At 45.5% G+C, this 19,936-nt stretch overlaps 1 protein-coding gene across 1 annotated transcript; it reads right to left on the bottom strand.

Annotated features, from left to right (window-relative positions):
- Window positions 1-1,783: 1,783 nt before the first annotated feature.
- FAM243A (family with sequence similarity 243 member A) lies at window positions 1,784-10,426 on the bottom strand. Its single transcript, XM_026846555.1, is given in 8 exon segments — window positions 1,784-1,902; window positions 1,905-2,014; window positions 2,016-2,094; window positions 2,097-2,275; window positions 2,277-2,471; window positions 2,473-2,501; window positions 3,217-3,279; window positions 10,019-10,426. Coding segments are annotated over 8 exon segments (1,182 nt in total).
- Between the last annotated feature and the right edge of the window lie 9,510 nt (window positions 10,427-19,936).

Below are 19,936 nucleotides of genomic sequence, written 5' to 3'. Positions count from 1 at the left end.
CAGAAGACACACCCTACCAATGAAGAAGTGTTGCAGTCCAGCCCTAAACCTGCATCTGCGTAAGCCATGGCAGCAGAGACTGGTAAGGCTGAGCTGCAGTGAGGCAGCAGTCCAGGACTCTGCTCCATTCAGGTTTGGTCTCGTTCTTCTTCACGTGAATCCAGAACACAGCAATGAAGTCATGCGGTTTGTGCTGATTTGATTATAGTGCACTGTTACTTCTCCCCGGTAGTATAGTGCAGTGTCATCGGGTGAAGGTAAACAGTCATTGGGAAAATGGGATGTGCATCATTTGTTTCTTAAGAAAACTAAGCTACTATGCAATTACTGCCTACCCTTGTGGTAAAGAGACAGCAGACCTATTTCTTTCCTCATGCTTGATTTCACACCACTTCATATTCATCGATATTTAGTGGAGCAATTGCTGCTTCAAGCCAATGTGAAATTATGTTCAGGGCCCTGATACCAGGACAATAAAAACATTCCTGCCCCTCTTCAGTCTCCCCTTTTTCCCCCACTGTTTCTTTCTTGCATTTGAAGCACCTAATTTTCCAGTCTCTGCTACATCCATATTTGTAGAAAATGAGCAGATTTTTGCTGATGATTATGAAGCTGAGAAAAGATAGTTATTTGTATATTCACAGCTCTAGAAAATTACATGCATGGATTCTTCTGAAGGTAGGTAGGTGAGACTCCCTTTTTAGCTGTCTCTGCCACACCAAATTACAATGCTCATTTAGATGGTTTCCACACTCAGGAGAAAAACTGCACAGATCTGCCTCAGCGTATTGAGATGTTTTAGTGAACCTGCAAATTGTCTCATAACTTATTTATATTTTTATGGTCTTAGTTCTCTAGGAAGTACACAATAAACATATACCCAGTAATGAGCAACACAGAGAATGTAAATTGGGAGCCACTCTCAAAAACCCAGGAAAGTGTTCAGTGAAACTGAAAAAACTGCTGTTGAGATATAGTACTTTGCATCACCCATAAATAATCTTTTGAACTCAATTCCATGAAAAATCATTATATCTCAGTAATCAATGTCATGGTTAAAGAAAATCTCCACTTATGAGTGCCGTATTTTATCCTGAGAGACTAAACTCTTCATGCTTTAAAGCCTGAACCAACTACTAATTGTTAGGACTCAGAAAGGGGCTTCCCTTTTAGAAAGATTCCTTTTACCTGTCACTGAAATGTTTATTGTAGACCACTGTTGGAAGCAAGGTACTCAGTATAATGAACTACTGAGCTGATATCAGATTTTAATGTGAATATGATGGGAAAGTCTCATTAAATTCTTCAGACTTCTTTAAGCTGTGGACTCTGGTGTGAGTCACGGTCTAGCATATTCGTTGCTCAAGAGCAGATCTCCTACTGGGGTCAAAGACAGGCTTGACCTACAGAATTCATTTTGCAGCCCAGTCTTTCTGGAAATTGAGGGCATTTACATCTGAGGCATGGTCTCATGACTCCTATAACGGAGGAATTTGTGCAGAAGGCTGGCTAAACTGGATCTTAGGCACACTTTGGCCCATTTTTGTGATAAGGCAAATTAACTGTCCCTTCTCAGTGCAAGTATTGTGCATATGAACCTTGTCATGGAATACACCTAAAGTGAAACGTTTGGATTTAAAATTATCTCTTTTATTAATGCTATTAACCTGTGGGTTTTTTGGTTTACACTATTTGAAGGAAAGAGCTTGGCAGGGCTGGAGCAGGGTAACTCATTCAACACCAATCAAATCACATTTGAAGCCTGACTTGCAGGAAGAACTATTTAAGAAGGTGTGTCAAGGTAGTAGTTCTCCGATCTCTTCACTCTGTTAATCGCTACCTTCCATTTGTTTGGGGTCATCTTCTCTATTCCTTTAACAAATGAGTCACTGAAGAGGATATCCTAGAGGAGTGGGTCCTCTCAATAGACCTCAGGGCAAAGTCCTTCCTGTTTATAATAAACTATTTCAAAGAAAACCAGGCAATGTCCATAGGGTAGAGATGCCTAAGAAAAAGGCACAAGGAGCTCATGGCTATTGGCTCTAGCAACTCTAGGGCAACACTCAATGCTGGACATGTAGATTTCTGGTGGAACGGCAGAGTTCCCGTCTCTGGCTCCTTACCACCTTTTTCCCCAACACACATCAGCTCATTTTTATCCCTCATCACAATTACGCACTTCCCACAGGACATGGTCAGAGATTCACACAACTCCTGAAAGATACCATTTTGCTACTGGATGGGCAGATCACTTCTTAATAGCAGTTTGCTATTGCCCTTGGTTGTTGCCAGCATGAACAAGCATCCATACCAGCCAGCACGGTCTGGCCTCCTTGGATAGTTTTTCTCCTGTTTTAAGACTTTCTGGAATATCTGTTTCCCCTACAAAAATGGCTTTGAAACCATTAAGCTGCAGTATCCTCAGAGCTCTTAAATACTGCAGGCACTGCCTCTTTGAAGCAGCATCAAATTACGTGCCTGAGGAGCAGATTTGCGAAGCGCTGCGTGTTGATGTCTCAGGGCTCATGAAGGATGCTTGCAGAGTTCACAATGCACCTGTTGTCCTGGTGTCACTCAACCAAAACAGCATCAGCAGGGGCTTCAGGTGGCTGATCCAAAGGCATCTTAGAAAACAATGGTCCCATCAGGATGGGAAGGCTGCAGCTGTGCAGCTAGCGGCTTCTGGCATTGGGGCGTTGCTCATCTTGAACATCGTAGTTCCTTCTCTCACAGCACTGGGTGAGTGCTTGGGCTCTGTGTACATCTGTGGGCCAGCCAGGCACCGCCAAAAGGGGTCCAGGGGGATGGACATGTGGAGGAAAGAGCTGCCCAAAGTCAGCATGGAGAGTGAGCCAGTGCCTGAGCTTTGAGACCAGTGGTAGAAACCATTCCCTCTCTCCCTGCCAAGCATGTTGCCTCATGGAAGATGTGGCCTTGAAATCCTCCCAGGTGGAGGAGGGGGCTTGAACCCTGGTTGTCTTGTTATGGGGGGAAGGAGGACCTCTGGACCCCCACAGAGCACAGCACAGCAGCCTGTGCAAGGTCCATCATGCTAAACCTGCCCAGTTCCAGGCCTTGGAGGGGAAAGAAATAAGTGATGCCTCAGACATCACTTTGAGGTGAGGCATTTTTAGGAGTAATTTGGTTTCTAGAGTCCTCTTAGGTTCCTACTTTGTTCAACCAGTCCTCCATTTTGTGCTGGCCCTACTGACAAACCCCTGAGGGATCTGCATTGAGCCCAGCACCAATGCCATCACCCCCTCCAAGGCTGAGCAACACCTTAAGAGAAACAGAAGGGATTATGGGGGAAAAAGAAAATTTCTCGTGTGGTCTTATATGAACACACAGGCTGAAATGAAGGTCAGAGCAGAAGGCTGGACTGGTACGACCCTGCTGTCATGGCAAGTAAAACAGGGGCACAGGAGCATGTGGCAAAGTGGGGCTGCAGCTGGCCCAGGGAGATTGAAACAGCCAGGGGAAGATGTGTGTGTGTGCACATGTGCATGTGTGTGTGCGCATATGTGTGCACATGTGCATGTGTGCACAGGCAAACCAACAGCGGCAAGTGTTTAGCTGGGGAAAGCTGTGGAGCAGCAGAAAATGAAGATTATTTTGACCCATTTGGTTTTTTTAGCTGTGTCTCCTTCCTGCAGATGCACATGCAGAATTTTACTGCAGGAACAAGCTTGTTAGTACAAGACTGTTAAACTGCTCACACTTAGCTGTACCTACAAGGCTGGGAGTGAATGCTGGCAGCATCATCAGCCTGCCAGATGGAGCTGAACGCACAAATGTGTCAGTCTCTGATGATGGCATGCATCCTTGCCCACCTCTGAAACTGAGACACCCCACGGTCTGCGTTATCCCCTCTGGATTAGTTTTCCTTCCCCCTAACACAGTGGAAAACTGTGAAGTCAAAAAATGTCTGAAAATTAACATGGCCAGCTGGGTCTAACTCAGCTGTTTGGATGTTCTCCTTGCTGAGGCAGATGAGTGATGGGGCACACCATGTTAGCATCATCAAGTGGAGAACAGAAGTCTGAAAATTTGATATAAGAAGGGTATAGCCCCAGAATGAAGCCTATATGGTTTGTTAGCCAGATGCAAAATTATGGCAGATTCAGACTGTACACACATGAAAAAAAATTCTTGAATATGCAATACCTATTCATATGAGAATACAACATGAAATAATATTGACTCATCTCTATTACTATTTCACACTGTGGTATACCTTTCTCTTTTTGTTATCTTTTGTCCTTAATAAATGTATAACAGGAGCATAATGGTATACTGACATGAGTAGTCCTACTGGAGTTATTGGGTGCTTATTAGTTTTGAAAAGTTCAGATTTAGAGGCCTGATTAGTTCCCGAGGTCCCCCAAAATGCTGATTTAGAGACCTCACTGTTCAAGAACTGGATGTAAAGTGTCGAAACAACTATCAAGAGGTGCCTGTGACAAGCATCCCACCCAAGACACCCACTGGAACTGCAAATCATATTTCCTGTTAGCTAAATTGAAGGTGGTTTTTCCTTGTCTGCTCTCCAGAAAGGATTTACTTAATTGTGCATGAGATGGAAATGATAGACACAAAAAGAGCATGCTGCTTTTGGTACTCTTATTTTCAAGTTACCTTCTGATTGTGAATGGACGCCAGTAGGAAACAAGGCAGGGGAACAACATCCAGGCAGTGTCCCTGGGTACAGAAGTGAGGTAGGGCTTCCCCTCTCCTTCCCCATTCTCTCCTGCCTCTCCAGGCTTGTCCCTGAGGCCTCCTGGCTGTGCCAGGCTAAGGATGGCTCTAACACTGCCTGTCTTCTCCTTCTCAGACCTGCCCCTGTCACTAGTGGTGAGCAGCAGCTCTGTGCTGCCATCCCCCACAAGCTGCTCACAGGCTGCAAGCTGTGGTGCCCAGTTCATTTGTGTGCTCTCAGACGGCTCCATGAGGCAACACAAAGCACAGCAGCAGCAGTCAGGAGATGCGCTTCAAAAGCACAGTCCTCTTCTGAACTGGCCCACCCATGTAGGTACCACTGGGGCTGCTCAGGAAAATCAGGCTTGATGTTCATCACTTTGGACCCCCTATAGTGAACAGACCTGAAACCGTTGCTCTATCACTCCAGGCTTTTGTCGTTTTGCAACATCAAGGCAAATGCAGAGTGACAAAGACAGCCTGGTTCCTTAGGCTGAGCACTTGTCTGTGCTTTCATGTGCCGATGAAGGGACTTTGCAAGGTGGATGAAGGAGGTGCAAACCAGCCTTTCTGATTCTGAGGCCTTAGGCACAGACAAGGTCTGTGTTACTGTATTGTGGCGCTATCCCAGAAGGACATGGTGATGCTATTATGCTGTCAGGTAGCATCACTGTGCCTGCGTCTCTGGATGGCCCTGTCTCCTTAAACCCCCATGAACTGGTCTGAGACTAACTGGTTACGAAATTACCAATGGTGATGCAGCTGATATGTAGACAGATGGGAGGGATGGACTGCTTTCATAGCCTTTTCAGAATACCTACTTGAGAAGTGTATTCTCTTCTGTCCCATACACATAGGGCATAAACCCACCTGTTAACCTGCTTTAAAAACTATTATTCATGGTCCCAGCATCTCAACATCGTTTAAAAAACTTGAGCAGCAGACATAAGGCAGTGGACTGAGATGCAAAAATACGTATTTTATTTCCTGTGCTACCATTAGGCTGCTGTGTTACTTTTTGCTTCTTTTCCCTCCCACCACATGTCTACACAGCCAGTGAGCACATTGGGGCAGGGACCTTTCCAAACTTTGTCATTTTAGACTTCTGAGATTCCCTATCAAGGCCACACAGTGCAAAATTTCTGGGCGTAGGCCCTGCCCCACAAGTGCGCTTGGGATCTGGGAGAAGGCACTTTCGATTGCTCTCTTACCCTTCAGTCACTGCACCAGAGTCTGCTCTCGCCCTGCTGACCTACCAGCAAGACCTGCCCCTGGCAGTAAGGCAGTGCCCTGAAGGATGGGGTTTGGGCATCAGCGCTGGGACCACTTGTCTTTTTCCACCGCCCCCAGCGCACTCAGCCATTGCAACCCCGCAGCCCACATGCAGGGCACTGGCTGTGGGTGGTTCCTGCCCCCCAGGCTGTCTGTGGGTGTGGGACGGTGGGCTCAGTAGCACAGAGAGCGTTTCACAGGGATGCCCAGGCTTAGTGGCCTCATGTTCCCCCTGGGAAGGAGGTGGGAGGTCTAGCCCAGGCCTGCTACCAGCTCCTCCATCACTGCCTGTGTACACAAGTCGGGGCTGAGCAGTGACACACACACACACCCCATGCACTTTTATGGTGCTTCACCAAATTCTATTGTACCACTTTTAGCTAAATAACAAATTTACCAATTACCATGAACAAAGTCCCTATTAATGAAGCAATTAGGATACCAATTATCAGTTACATACCAATTACTCATTTCAGTAGTAATTATGTTATTAGGTTACCAGTCACCACATTCTATACGCAAGCTAAAAATCATCACAAACCCTTTATTTTAAAATGCCAGATAAAACCATAATGAAATACAGAACATAATGAAATACACATAAAGAGTATGCATGATGTTGGGCAACCAGTGAATGCTTTTACTGCTGTATTATATTACACGTAGCAGATAAAATTAAGTTGCTAATTTTGAAATTTAACATTTTATTTTTATCTAAAATTTTTGTAAGTTTGAATTATTTTTTTTTTCCAAAACCAACACTTGAAAACATTATTCTACAGGGAATTTGGTTCTCTTCCAGTCTTATATGGAGTAAGAAAAATTAGAATCCTTTTTCTAACAAATACCATACCCAATTTAAATACTCTACTTTCCCTCCTAGCTGTCTGATGAAGTCCTGAACACTAGCTGAAGTCCCATGCTAAATAGTATTTCTGGTGTCAAATGAGACTTTCCAAAAGTGTGTAATTTTAGCTCGTGATCCACAATGGAACCAATAAGAGAAGCACTCACCAAAATCAGATGGCCTCAGGATGGAAACAGAAAAAGGTGTAAACTTCAGAAAATAAATTAAGCCAATATGTAAGTAAGAACCATAAACTTCTCAGAATGGAGCTAGTACAACTGCTGGCATTTCCCCCCAAAGACCACCTTGTGAAAACTGATGAAATTTGGTTGCCAATATTAGGGGCTCTCTGCCAACATTGAGCTTATCAGCCATTCCCTTGGTAGCATCACAGTCACAGCTTCTGCCTAACCACAGCCACTATTTCAGGTAGAAATACTTGGCTATCTATTGCCTAGACTCTGTATGAATGGGACATCTTTAGGAGTTCAAGCTTTTCATCAGATGTTGTTGAAAGCATATGTAGACACGTATGGGTGTCCCTGAGGTGGGGAAGGAAAAACATAAGGGAAAGCTTCAAGGCCAAGGGGTTGGCATATTGCTGAGGGGTGTGCCTGAGTCTGGGAAGGGGACAGAGCCATTAGCTCCATTACCTGAGTCGTAGAGGTCTGACTTTAGCTCTCAATACAGGATGTAGAGCCCCAGCTGCAGTGTGAACACAGGGAGAGGGAGGGCTCACCTCATCCCCACCCGACTGCCAGCAAGAGCTGCTTACCTGTAAGGGTGTGAGCAGTAATGGGCTTGTCCCCAAGGGGACACCAAAGAGGATATCAGTAGACTTCTGTCATACATCATCAGTGAATTAGTTTTCAGAAGCTTGGTTTGCAGAGAGGCAAAGAGCACTTCCCATGGCTGTGGAGTACACCCTCCAGCCTGGTGCTTCCCTTGTATCAGAAAAGCAGCAGCCACTGCAGCAGGAGGTGAAATTTCACTGCACAGAACCTGGCATGGGTGATGGTTGTCTGAAACCTGTATCTAACACTCATGATAGAAAGAGCAATTTGACTCTGCTTCCTGACACATTTGCATGACTGGAAAAAATGATAAACTGGGTCTACAAAGCAGGAGCAATTGTCACTACTGCTAGAAGTCAGACTAAAGTCTCTTCTCAATGCTGGCACTGGGCAGAAATTGATCCTTTTCCAAAATGGACAGTCATACCCACCACCTTCTGGAAAACACCCATGCTGGGCAGAAGGAACAAACTTGAAACTGCAAATGTTTTATCTAAAACACCTCTCATTTTTCAGATCTGAATAGCTGAGCTGAAGCAATGGAAGCATGGCTACTGAATGCAGTCAGGAGCAGTGAGCATAAACAGTGGATCCTGGCTCAAACCGCATAGTTATTAAACCAGACACGGTAATGAAGCCAAAGGCAATGGAGTCCAAAACTAACTCAACTGCCTAATTGGCCTCTGCTGGAGACAGTGTCTGGGGAATATGTACCTGTCCAAAAAAGGAGATGTCTGTGTTGGAAAGCTGAATCTCTGGAATTCAAAGAAGCAGCGTGGAAAGCCAAGAGAGTGGTGTGGATTTCATCTTGGCTATCAGCTGGAATATCAGCCTTGGAATATGTCTTACAAGATCAGGCTCTGGAAACTCCCAGGATACAACCCACGTGAAGTAAATCATTTCCAGGCAGTTGGCTTGGACCAAACTGGCAAAATCCCACAATAATACTACTGTATCATGGCAGAAAAGGATACATAAAAACAAAAGAAAGAGATCATAGTATCAAAACATGATGCTACAGATAGAGTAAAACACTGTTTAAGAAAAGTTAAGAAATAATGCTTCCTAGGGTACAAAATTGTGGAGAACTTTTTTTCCTAACAGTAACAAAAAGCAAACATACAAAACAACATAAAGGAGGCTCAGTGGCACCAGCAAGACCCATCCCACAGGCATGCAATTTGATAGGTTTTCATAGGATTTTGCTTCAGTAAGAAAATGTCTTAAAGATCTTGGAGTATCTGCACCACCAGTTTCCATCCATTTTGATTTGCAGGCTCCAGAGCTTTTTCCAGTGAATGCATGGACCAAGTATAGCAAGCTGAAGCCCACTGCCAACGTTTGCCTCTCCACAGCTGCCCATCCTGGACTCTTGTATGCCAAGGCTCTACATGACATGGATTGAACACCCCTTAGCCATGTGGTGGGAAAACCCCTCTTTCTTGTGTCTGCTGAGGCTAGGTGGCCTGCAGAAGACACCCTAAAACTACCACAGCACCCCTCTGCTTGCTGTCTACCACTTGAGGAAGCAGCAGCAGCTGAGGGCTCAGTGGATTTTCATGACGAGGGGGTTAGCAGTAAACACTGAAAGAATTTGTTGGAGATTATCGACTCAATGGTGGCACAACCTTGGGGGCTACAGCTGTGGCTTGTCAGCTCCAATGTTGTCCAGGTGAGCCCTGGGAGGGAACCTGAGGAGATGTCAGGATGTCTTGGCCCTCTTCATTGTCCTGGACTTTGGTAACAGGCTGACATGTAGGAAAAGAGCTGCTGAGAAATGCATGACCACTGTCAAAAACCCACTGCAGACCAAGCTTGCCAAGCGAGCTAACAAGTTCAAGTCTGAGATGTGCCTCCAGACGCTTGAAATAACCTTCCTTCCAGAAGGGCTGGGCATGGGTCAGCTTGCCTCCACCTCTGTATGACCAGCATGGCAGTGAGGGCGAACACAGAGGCTGTAGTGGCGGTTTCTGCTTGCAGGGTGTGCACCCAGTGGGCTCACTGGCAGCTCCAACCCCCCAAATAAATAAATGAATAAATAATAACAGCAAGCAGGCACACCAACAGTGCTCCAGCTGGAAATGTACTGGCCCTGCTTGAAGCAACAGCATGCAAAGGCAGGCCTTCCATTCTCCCAAGAGGCAAGCCACAAAAACACATGGTAGAAACAGTCATAAAATTGCTAGACCAGCAAGGACATGATTTCCAGCCTCTTCTCCAACAGCCTGGGGCTGAAATAACACAGGTTACACTCTGGTACCTTCACAGCTGCATGTGGGAAGCTTGCACAAGACCAGTCTGCATTTGTCCAGGCACAGCTCCTCATTTCTTGCTTTCACGAATGAAAAATATCCCTGTTTAGGCTCTGTACGCACAACAGAATGACAATAGAAAGAATCCATTTTCATACATTCCTCAGGACTGTGTCTGTGCTTGGCACCTCAGATCCATGGTTGTTTTTGCCATCCTGCCTTTGCAGCTCCAGTAAGGCGGTGCTGTTGATGATAAAAAAAGTGTCTTTGCTCTCCTTTCCTGGAAGCTCCACCTTGCTTCTCTGATGGTTAAGCTTCCCAGAATAGAGATAGTCAATGTAGTTTTCAGGCTTGCTGGAAACAATATTGCTGAGCATCATGACAAAGAGAAGAAAGCCAAAAAACCCAACGATGATGAGGATATAAAATGAGGCCATTATCTCCTCTTGCATCTCCAAGGCTGGGTTGCTGAAATTATTGAACCGAAGGTTCTTCTTTTGTTCCACAAACATGTGGAGTAAATTCGGCAAGACTGAACTGCTGTTTGTGTGGTTGCTGAAAGCCATCTTACGCTTCCACTCTGTCTGCAAAAGCTAAGCAAAACAAAAGAACCAACTTAGCTAGTTAATGCACACCTGCCCTTTCGTGTCTTCTGGTTCAGGTCCTTCACGCTGTTTCCTCTCCTCTGCTGTGTAGCTAACTGCACTCAGCTTTCTAGCTGCATGTCTTGCATGCAGGGAGCCATGGTGAAAGTTGGTGGCAAGTTAGCACAAGAATTCAGAGAATCAAAAGCTGTTGCTCTCTGCATGAACGACGTGCATGTACATGCACGGGCACATACTACTCCCTTAGGCTGACTTTGTTTTGCTGGTGACCTAGCGTCAAAATCAAGACACAGGAATAAAGCTGCCAATTCCAGCGACTATCTCAATGGAAACAGTTACTCATTCTTAGGTACCAGTATAATTCAAACAATAACACTGTTAAGGGGAGAGGAGAACAGTAATGGTATTAAAGCCCTGGCTCCTGAGTGGAAGGGCCATTCACACTAAATCATCCACAGTAAAAACCTGCTGAATTGAAAAAGGGCTGTGGGAAGGAACTAAATGAACCCAAACTGATGTAAGTTTGTTATCTTGCTGAGAAAGAAACTTGAGAGAGACATTATCTTCTGCCAAATTATGTTTTTTGAGGTTGTCTTCTCTATGAGCTTTTTCCAAAGTAATTTTTAGCACAAGAGGAACTTAAATCATTGCCACTAAGCAAACCATGAAATCCTTCCATTCTGAAAAATCTCAAGATAAAAAATTTTGACTCCATCTCCCAATCCCACATCCAAAAAGATAAGCTTTTCCTTTTGGCAGCAGTGATTTTCCAATTTTGATACAAATCTATGTATAATTTTTGGTTCTCCGAAATCCCCTTCTTTGGCAAGCATGTGATAATCTTAGAAAAGCCTTGTGCAAATCTGCCTATAACGTCTTGCTGAGCTGTAAATCGAAGCCAAGTTTCATCCCAAACATGCAACTTTTGCTAATTTAAAGTCATTCACTTTCCCTGTTGCAGTTTTCCTTGCTTTTTAGGCAGCACTGATTAATCTGTGTAGCTCTCCCATTGCAAAGGGTCTATACAAACTGAGGCAGTAGTCCCACATATTGCAACAAGAGCTCTGGTGATTTAAAATACCTGAGGATTTGATCACTCCCTTTAAATCTCATACAAGAAACCATTTAAAGAGCTAGGTATGAATAAGAGAATAGAAAACACTGAAAAATTTCTGATGCAGCCTAGAGAAAGGTCCCTCAGAGCAGCTCTGCCTTCTAGTCACCCTGGAGACATTTGGTAGTATTAAAACAAGGGTTACTCTTGGAAAAAATAGTGGCCTGAACCCCAGGTCAGGGCAGCTGGCATCCCCAGCTGGCAGCCTCCTTCCCCTTCTCATCCTGCTTACAGGCACTGGTGGCAGGAGATGTTCTATCTTCCCTCCTTGTGCCTCACACTGGGATGTTCACTACACCTGACTCAGGGAAGTCAGGCATTTCCTCTCTGGTCCAGCTAGGATAAGCCCATCACTGGACCACTGAAGTGCCGATTGGGTGTCTGAAATTGCCTGAACATCCTGGATGATTAAGGTTAGCTATTCCTGGTTAGGTTTCCTCCTTCTTGCAACTATTACCTTTTAATGAATGTGTTTACCCTGATGGCTGGGTCGTGACTGGTCTGCCTGGAATCTATTAATAGCCAAATAACCACAACAGGCAGCTGCGTGAGTCAAGTGTAGAGTTTACATGGGATATATTCACAGAGGTGTGAGGAGATTTACAACCACAGCACAGGAGATGGAGATAACACCAGGGAATATAATTAATTGCATCAACAGTAGGTGTATGGGACCACATGGTTCAGGTAGAGTATAGGTTTTAGCTAACCAGGTTTTTTTGGTCTATAGAGAAAAATAGAAAGGCAAGATTCTTTCCAGATTCCAAGCCAGATACAAGTAAACCGCCTGTAGATTACAAAACTCCTCTTCTCTGTGCCCCAGCCAAGTCTGGCTACATCTACTTGGCTGCAATAAAAATCAGTGATCACAGTACTCCGCAGAAGCGAAATCTGTCTTGGTGTTCCCCTTTCAGAGGGCACAACTTGAAAAAAAGTGATCTATAGCTTGGCTGAATACTAGGTGAAAGTTTTATTCTGAAAAAGATTAATGGAAAGTAAATTGACTTCCTTAGAACAAGATTTTCTCTGTTGTTCCCCAAACCTACATTTCCCTTCTCTGCCTCTCCAGCCTATTCTGCTATACTGGCTGATCTGGGTTTTGTGGCTCATTAGTCATTGTCATTGACTATGACAAGCTACAACACATTGCAGAGGACCAAAGTTCAGAGATACACCAGTGGTCCTTAGTCTTCTTGATAGATGGAGTTCCTAACTTTCTGCAATCTCACTGCAAAAAAACCCAGACAACCCACCCTCTGCCCACCCCTAGACTATCCTGTACCCAGTTGCCACAACTATGCTCATTTGCTATCATATAAAAGTGAGGCTAAGCTTTGAATGCTTTTACCCATGTTTATTACTTCCAGTGCCTACATTGCCTGCATTTTGTTGAGGGCCACCTTCTTCACTCATTGTATTGCTTTATGGGTCACCTCAAGCTCTTCTCCAGACCCTTGGAGATAGGACAGCAGCTAGACGGACCATCCTTCTCACGTTCAGGAAGATGATCTCCAGTTGGGAGCCACAGCTCCGTGCTGCCTTTTGGAATTTCTTGGCATGACCTCTCCAATTCCTGCCACCACTGGAGCGGAGCTGGTCCTTTAGCAATGTGTACAAATTGTTGGGGTTTTAAAACTGAAAACAAAAGCTCAGTGTTTTGATACGCAGTTCCTCAGACACTGCTTTCTAAGGAATATAGTATTTTCTGTTCTGGAACAGCGAAACTAGTTAAATGTTGGACTGGCACTTACAATATCTGCAAGTGTGGGTATCACGGTGCCATGTGCTCCTTCGCTCCATTAACATCTTGCCTGTACAGAAAACATGGGGGGAGAGGGGGGATGGCGAGGGAAGAGTATGCATTTATGCTTGTCTAACAATTGTCCCTCTCATACAAAATAAAACAGAAAAACAACACAACAGGTACCAATCCCCAGAAAACAGTACTAAGAGGCTTGATGCAAATGACGTAACAAGCCGGAAGGGCAGAGTATTGCCTGTTAACTTTAACAGCTGCCTAATTTTCCTCAGGCCAGGCACACAGCACACTGAGGAATTTTAACCAGCAGGCTGTGGGGTCCAAGCACAAGTGCAACGCCACTGAAAGGCAGAACCTGAGTGTTCACTCCAAAATGAGAAAGAAGTCTAGGGTAGGATCTGCCTTTAGTGGCAGCTAGGAGAAGAATTGGTGGCTGCCGTTGTGCCACACCAGGCCTCTAGGAGAGAACAGTCTTCAGATGGCTTTGTACAAGTAAGGCCTGTGTATACAGGCACATTCACCCCCCACACCCCCCCAGACAATGCTGGAAAGATACTGGGATGCCACATCAGCACTCCTCCAGGATTCCAACATCTATATTGCTACTTTTTCCTCATCATCATTTTAGATACACAGGTTAGAAATCAGCCTTTTTTTCCATGATGGAACTGTTCCCCTTTCCACCAACTCCCCTCTCCACTGCTTTTCCACAACCTAAGGATTGTTTTTCTATTTTGACCATTTTCTCTGTGTGTGCAAAGGTGTGTCCCACACACATCAACTAGAGATACACATCACTAGTGTCTGTCTCATAAGTAGGCATAAATCCATGCACACAGATATATGTGTATAAACTTGTCCTCTCCCTACGCTCACATGCTGAATTATAAAAACACCCACAGAGCTACATGTATAATGCCATACCTAGCTATTTTTTTTTTTTTAAATTACTGGTAGCTTGAATGTTAAACAGAGCTAATTTTCAGAGAACAACACTTTAGGGGAAAAAAAAAAAAAAAAAAAAAAAAAAAAGGGATCCAGTAAATACATTCAAAATAATGGAAAAATTGAAATGAACATTTAAACCAGTGCCTACTTATCACTATTTAGAGGAAGTTGCAGACACCCCAGGCAGTATAACAGCTATGAAATATTGTACCTATCAAACAGCTTACTTACATGCAGACCTGGCTCTGTCCTGGGAGCAGCACCTCTTTCAGCTGTCAGGCTTGCTCCCAGCTGACCAATGCATTTAACTATTTAAGGAGCATAGGAGAGGAGTGGCCTCTGCTTCTTGCCTCTAGCAAGTAATCACAGGCGCATTATGCATAAGGGAGTGTCAGCAAAGCAATGTGGTAACAGGATACTATGGGTCTATGAGGCTCCTACTACATGGGGGCTCCAGGCAAGTGGCCATATGTGTTCCCTTATCATGTAGGGGATGAGAATAACATGGACGAGGACTCAGTTGCCTCAATACTGAGCAAAATAAACCATAAAGGCTGCTTTGGGAGGGTGCTTGCCACTGGACAGAGCCTGTGTAAGAGTAGGTTGTGGGCCTGGGGTGATTTCTGATATCATAGCTCTGTCATTTTTAAAACCACTTTTTAAAGTGATTCTCAGAAGTGGGAAAGAAAATATCAGTGTCCTAGTGCCTCCCAGATCTTTTTGGCTGATGCCACCCATCACGCCAGAGGAAAGAGGCTATGCAGTTGTCTCTCCTTGTTCAGTGCACACCTACATCCCTGCTTGTCCTGCTTTACCCTTCTGGTGAAAGGATGGGGAAAGAAAGTAGCCAGGAATAGGAAAGAGGATGCTGGATGAAGCAACCTTGTTATCTTTCATCTTGCATCCTCCTGCCCCAACCTCTTATATTCTGTTCTGCCAGCTGGGCATGGGTGTTTTATTCCATTCATACACCCTCTCCATGGCAAAACAGCACGAGTTGTACCTCTTGACAGCCAAGTCCCCTTTCAAGACCAACACATAACACCAGCTGTGACTTGCAACATCTCTAATTTAACTCATACTTTGCCATGGGGGCCACAGATGACTGCTGGCATGGGATAAGTTTGTGAAACCAGAACAACTGAAGGCAGCTGAGGGAGGAGGAGAACTCAGGCTAAAGTCAGCTGGTTTTCCTTCAGTGGAGGGGGACAGAGGGAGGGGGACAGTTAAAGGTGAGTGAAAGCAGGGCCCCACAACAGCAGGGTATGTCTGCCTTCAGGAAGCGACAGCAGTTATTGCTATTAAATCATGGCCAGACAGATTCATAAATCTTGCTGTGGGACTCAGTTCAAACTACTAATTTTTTCACAGGTCTAATCTTTACTGGATAACACGCAGTGCTTTGAAAGTATCAGCAGCTTGTTAGGCAAGCTGCACCTTTGGCTAACAAACACAGAAAAAGGAAGAAAATCAGCAGGCAGCTACTGATCAGAGGAAAGGAAACCTGAGGACTCCCAGGCAGCACGAATGATGGGTAAAGAGAGGTTAGGTAAACTCCCTCATGTACCTTCCCCCATTCATGTATAACCCCCACCGCTGTCAGACTGCCAGAGCTGTTTTACATCTAGCCTCCAGCTCTTGGAGCAAAATGTGGCACTAAGAGTATTACTCGTTTAAAGTCCCCATCCCTCTAAGAGCCAAAATCCAGAAGTAGGCACAAAATGCCAGCAGGCCTTTCTGTCTGGCCTTGCACCAGGCAGAGCCAGAGACCCAGGCTGGCTGTGAATGAGCAGCAGGACACAGCGCTGAGCCAGATAGAGATGCCAGAGAGGGCCAGGGAGCTGTGTGGCTGGGTCAGCGTGGCCCTACAGCATGGTTAATTAGCCAGCTTCTCTGCAGGGCTTGTCAGGTTAGACCCAGCACTAGACTAGAAGTTGCTGTCTTGTTTTCAGTTTCAGAGGAAGTGTGGTCAGGGCTAGGGAAGGGTGACCCTCATACCTTGTCCTTTTGCCCCTTCAAGTATAGCTCCTTTGTGGCTCCTATCCCCACCGATTTGGAGTGTGAAGATGGAAAACTCACCTTTTTTCACACCTCTTCCCTAGATTTGATGGTCTTTTTTTCTTGGAAACAAAATCAAATGGAAATGTGAAAGGATCAACACCTATAACAAACCCCTTGGTGATGTTGGCCATCTGATCACCTGCACAACACAGGCTCAAGCATACACCAAAGGCAGGATTTGCTTCACTGCCTGGGACTCTATGGGGAGCTTCCTACTCGAAGGGGGAGAGGCAGCCCTCAAGAGGAGCTTGCTTTCTAATGACTGTGATTAGTGTCAGCCTCTAACCTGATGACAGTAAAAGTGCTACAAGATGGACTCCCGCCTCAGTCATACCAAGGCAAAAGATGTAGGATTCCTGCTTCCCAAGGCAGGACAAGGATCCCACTCACCCAGAGGAAGCATCCAGATATGATTCCCAATAATGAGAATGAAGGAGCTGGGGTAACGTACATGTCCAGGAGAGGGGAAGGGCAGAAATTATGGGAGTGTGTCACAGGACTGGATCCCATTGCAGTGTGGATAGAGGCATGCAACCTCAACCATGTCCCTTGACCAGGAACAAGCACCCAGCACCTGCCTAAGTGTAACAGCCTCCTTCCTCCACCCACAGCCCTGGAAGTCTGTGCAGGTGCCAGGTGGCACCTTTTTTTTAAAAAAGGAATGAAGGATGAGGGAACAGGTTTGGAGCATGAACATAACAGCAGGGCCAGAAGAAGTAAATCTGACAGTCTTTCAGTGAAGGCTTATGGACCCCAGAATAAGCTGAGAAGTTTCTATCAGCTTTATAGGACATTGGCCAAGGCACATCAGCTGAGGATCAGATTCTCTTATTACTGAAGTCTCATTTTTTATAAAAAGATAACATAAGGAAACAATACACATCAGCAAGGCTATTTTAGTAATTTTTTTTTTCCACAAATGTTGGATTTTAGAGTGCTGCCAACTCTATAGTGAAAATCAAAGCCCTGCATGGGTTTTAGGAGCTGTTGGAAATTAAACTAATCTCCATGCTTCCCCTCTTCCAGGACCAAGGACACCTGGAAGCACATGCAGGACATGACCACGACAGGCAGATATGTCTTTAAAATCCTGTGGGTTGGAATGAGCCAGGAACAGAAGATTTATTGTGCTACTGAAGTGCCTGGACAAGCCCAGATGAGCTTCAGACTTGAAGCATTTCCCATGCACACTTTCCTCTGCAGCGTGCTGGCTTGTTTTCCATGCCCTCACCCCCATGGGATATAAGGTGGATCATGTATTCAAGTGATATTTCCTGTTGAGCCAGGGCAACCTGCCTACCTTGGAGGAAGTGGGATGAAGGAATGTCTGGATCTAAGATGAGTGACAGAGTGTTGTTCACGTGACTGAGCCATGCAAACAGACCACACTGGTCATCGGGGACAGCTGGGTACTAAGCACCCAAACCCCGTGTGGTTCCTTGCATGCTAAGCCTTGTGACTTCCTCAGAAAAAATCTAGGTCATGCTCTGACAGGCATTTTCTCCAGCAATGAGCCATCCCCAAGACAGGGATGCTGAGAGGCACCCCTTCCCCAGCAATCCTGCTGGGGGTTGCTGTTAGCTGGAGACCCCCAGAGTGTCTCTGAAGTGGGCCTAGCTTGCCCATGAGGCAGGGGCACAATGCCCAGGAGGCTGGCACGCTGCTGCAGCACTGACAGGAGACCTGCTCTGAGGGGAACTGGGGGAGCCATGGCTGGAGGAGAAATGTGTTGAGTTTGCAGAGTTAGGCAAGAGCTGGGAAAGATTTGTTAGAACACTGAGCTATTTCATGCAGAAAATCCCTTCCTAGGACCCTGGTTGGGCAGAGTGATAATCTGCCACATCCTTCTTCCAGCTTCCTCTTGGTGCTGGCTGAGTTATCTTGGTTTCCTAGAAGAGACTGAGAAGGGGCACTCACTTGCAGAGGCTGAGGGTGAGGGCTGCAGGTAATGGCCCCAGCGCAAGGCAACGCACGTCGCCTCTCGCACAGGTCAGACCATGTAATGAATTGCATTGCCCAAGTTTCTGGGGCTGCAAATGAGCCAGAGCTTTCATTTTGCTGTTGCAATAACAGGCCTTGGGCTAGTCCTGGTTATCTGCTGACCTGTTTCTCTCTTCCCATGCTCAAGTGTAGGTGTGAGAAAAAGCTCACCTGAATCCTTGACTAGTTTTGCAAAACACTTTTGCAGCCCTGATTCTATACTGGGACTAAGTGGAAACAGCATGGTGCTGGCACATCTGCTCAGAAGTCTCTGCTCCATGCCCATGCGCTGCACTGCAGTCACATGGCTTTCTCCTTCTTAACTGTTTTTTCCTACAGGATCTTTAGATCTTCCCAATACTCCTCAGCAATAGGGGCAAACCCGGAATAGCTACTTGCACATTAAATACATCAGATGAAAGAAAAGATCTTCTGCCTTCTGAGAGATATGCAGTGTGAGCCAGATGGCAAAAATGATGCTATTAGACATTGTATTATGAGTGACAAAAGTCTCAGGCAGTTAAGTTTAGGCTCTTTGTTTCTTTCTTCCTTTTTTCTAGCTTTTCCAACATTTATTGGCTGATCCTTCAAAATGCATTTAGCTATCTCAGTATTCTAGTGCAGCAGACCTCCACAGCTTCTGCTGCTCTCCCACCATTATCTGACTCTCCTTTTGCCAGGAAATCTAATTTTCTAACACTGAGTGCGGCTGCTACCCCACATCACCAGGAGGCAGTTGTAGCAGCCAGCATCACCGGGACCTGTCTTCTCCCAGCAGAATGCACTTCAGACAGATATTGCCAAGCACTGCAGACTCATCCGTGCTTCATCACTTGATTCATTTCACGTGCAGGCTGTCCCCAGATGTAACTGCTTCAGGAGTTGATTGTCTCAGAGCCACACCAGGTTTTGCCACTTGTGACTCACCTACTGATAGTAAAATTCTGGACATTACCCTTTAATTGTAACTGTGAAGCAAAAAAGATTCACATTTATTGTGGTCCGAGGTTCACGTTTTTGACTCCGGTCCAAGCACATGGTAAGACGATTTGAGTAGTATTATCACCTTCAGGACAGCAATAAAAACAATTGCCACTCCCATCCTGTGCTTCACATCCTGTTTCCACCACAGGCTACACATTAAGGAGCTCTTGCTGGAGACAACATCACCCTGGGACAACCTGAGCCAGCCCGCGGCAGTGGCTGCTGGTTGCTGGTGACACCAGAGCATAAGTGGTGCCCTCCACACAGGAGGAGGCAAGCTGGAGCAGAAAAACCAAGTGCAGCGGGACACTGAAGGCTGACATAATCTATGATGAGTGCTGAAAATATCTATGAAACTTCACAAAGACCTTATTTTCTCCCATGTTTCACTCCTGATTGCAGTCAGCTATCAGAGTAGGTGGAAGAGGAGGGCAGGGAGAGGGCTAACAACATTGGAAGAGAAGTTGTGTTTGCTGCCCTGTGACTTCAGCCACTGGCAAAGATGCAGCTGTGGCAGGGTGGTTATCTTCAGAGTGCTACTTCTGAACCATCCCTGTGATGAGCTTCTCAGACATTGACCTTGAGATGGACATTTCTAAAACCATAGGCTGGGCAGCTGGGAACA

Source organism: Athene cunicularia, assembly GCF_003259725.1.
Source record: "Athene cunicularia isolate RWA chromosome 1 unlocalized genomic scaffold, athCun1 chr1_part1, whole genome shotgun sequence".
NCBI classification, from domain to species: Eukaryota; Metazoa; Chordata; class Aves; order Strigiformes; family Strigidae; genus Athene; species Athene cunicularia.
The sequence above is the reverse complement of the archived record's forward strand: the minus strand, read 5'-3'. Positions and strand labels throughout refer to the sequence as shown.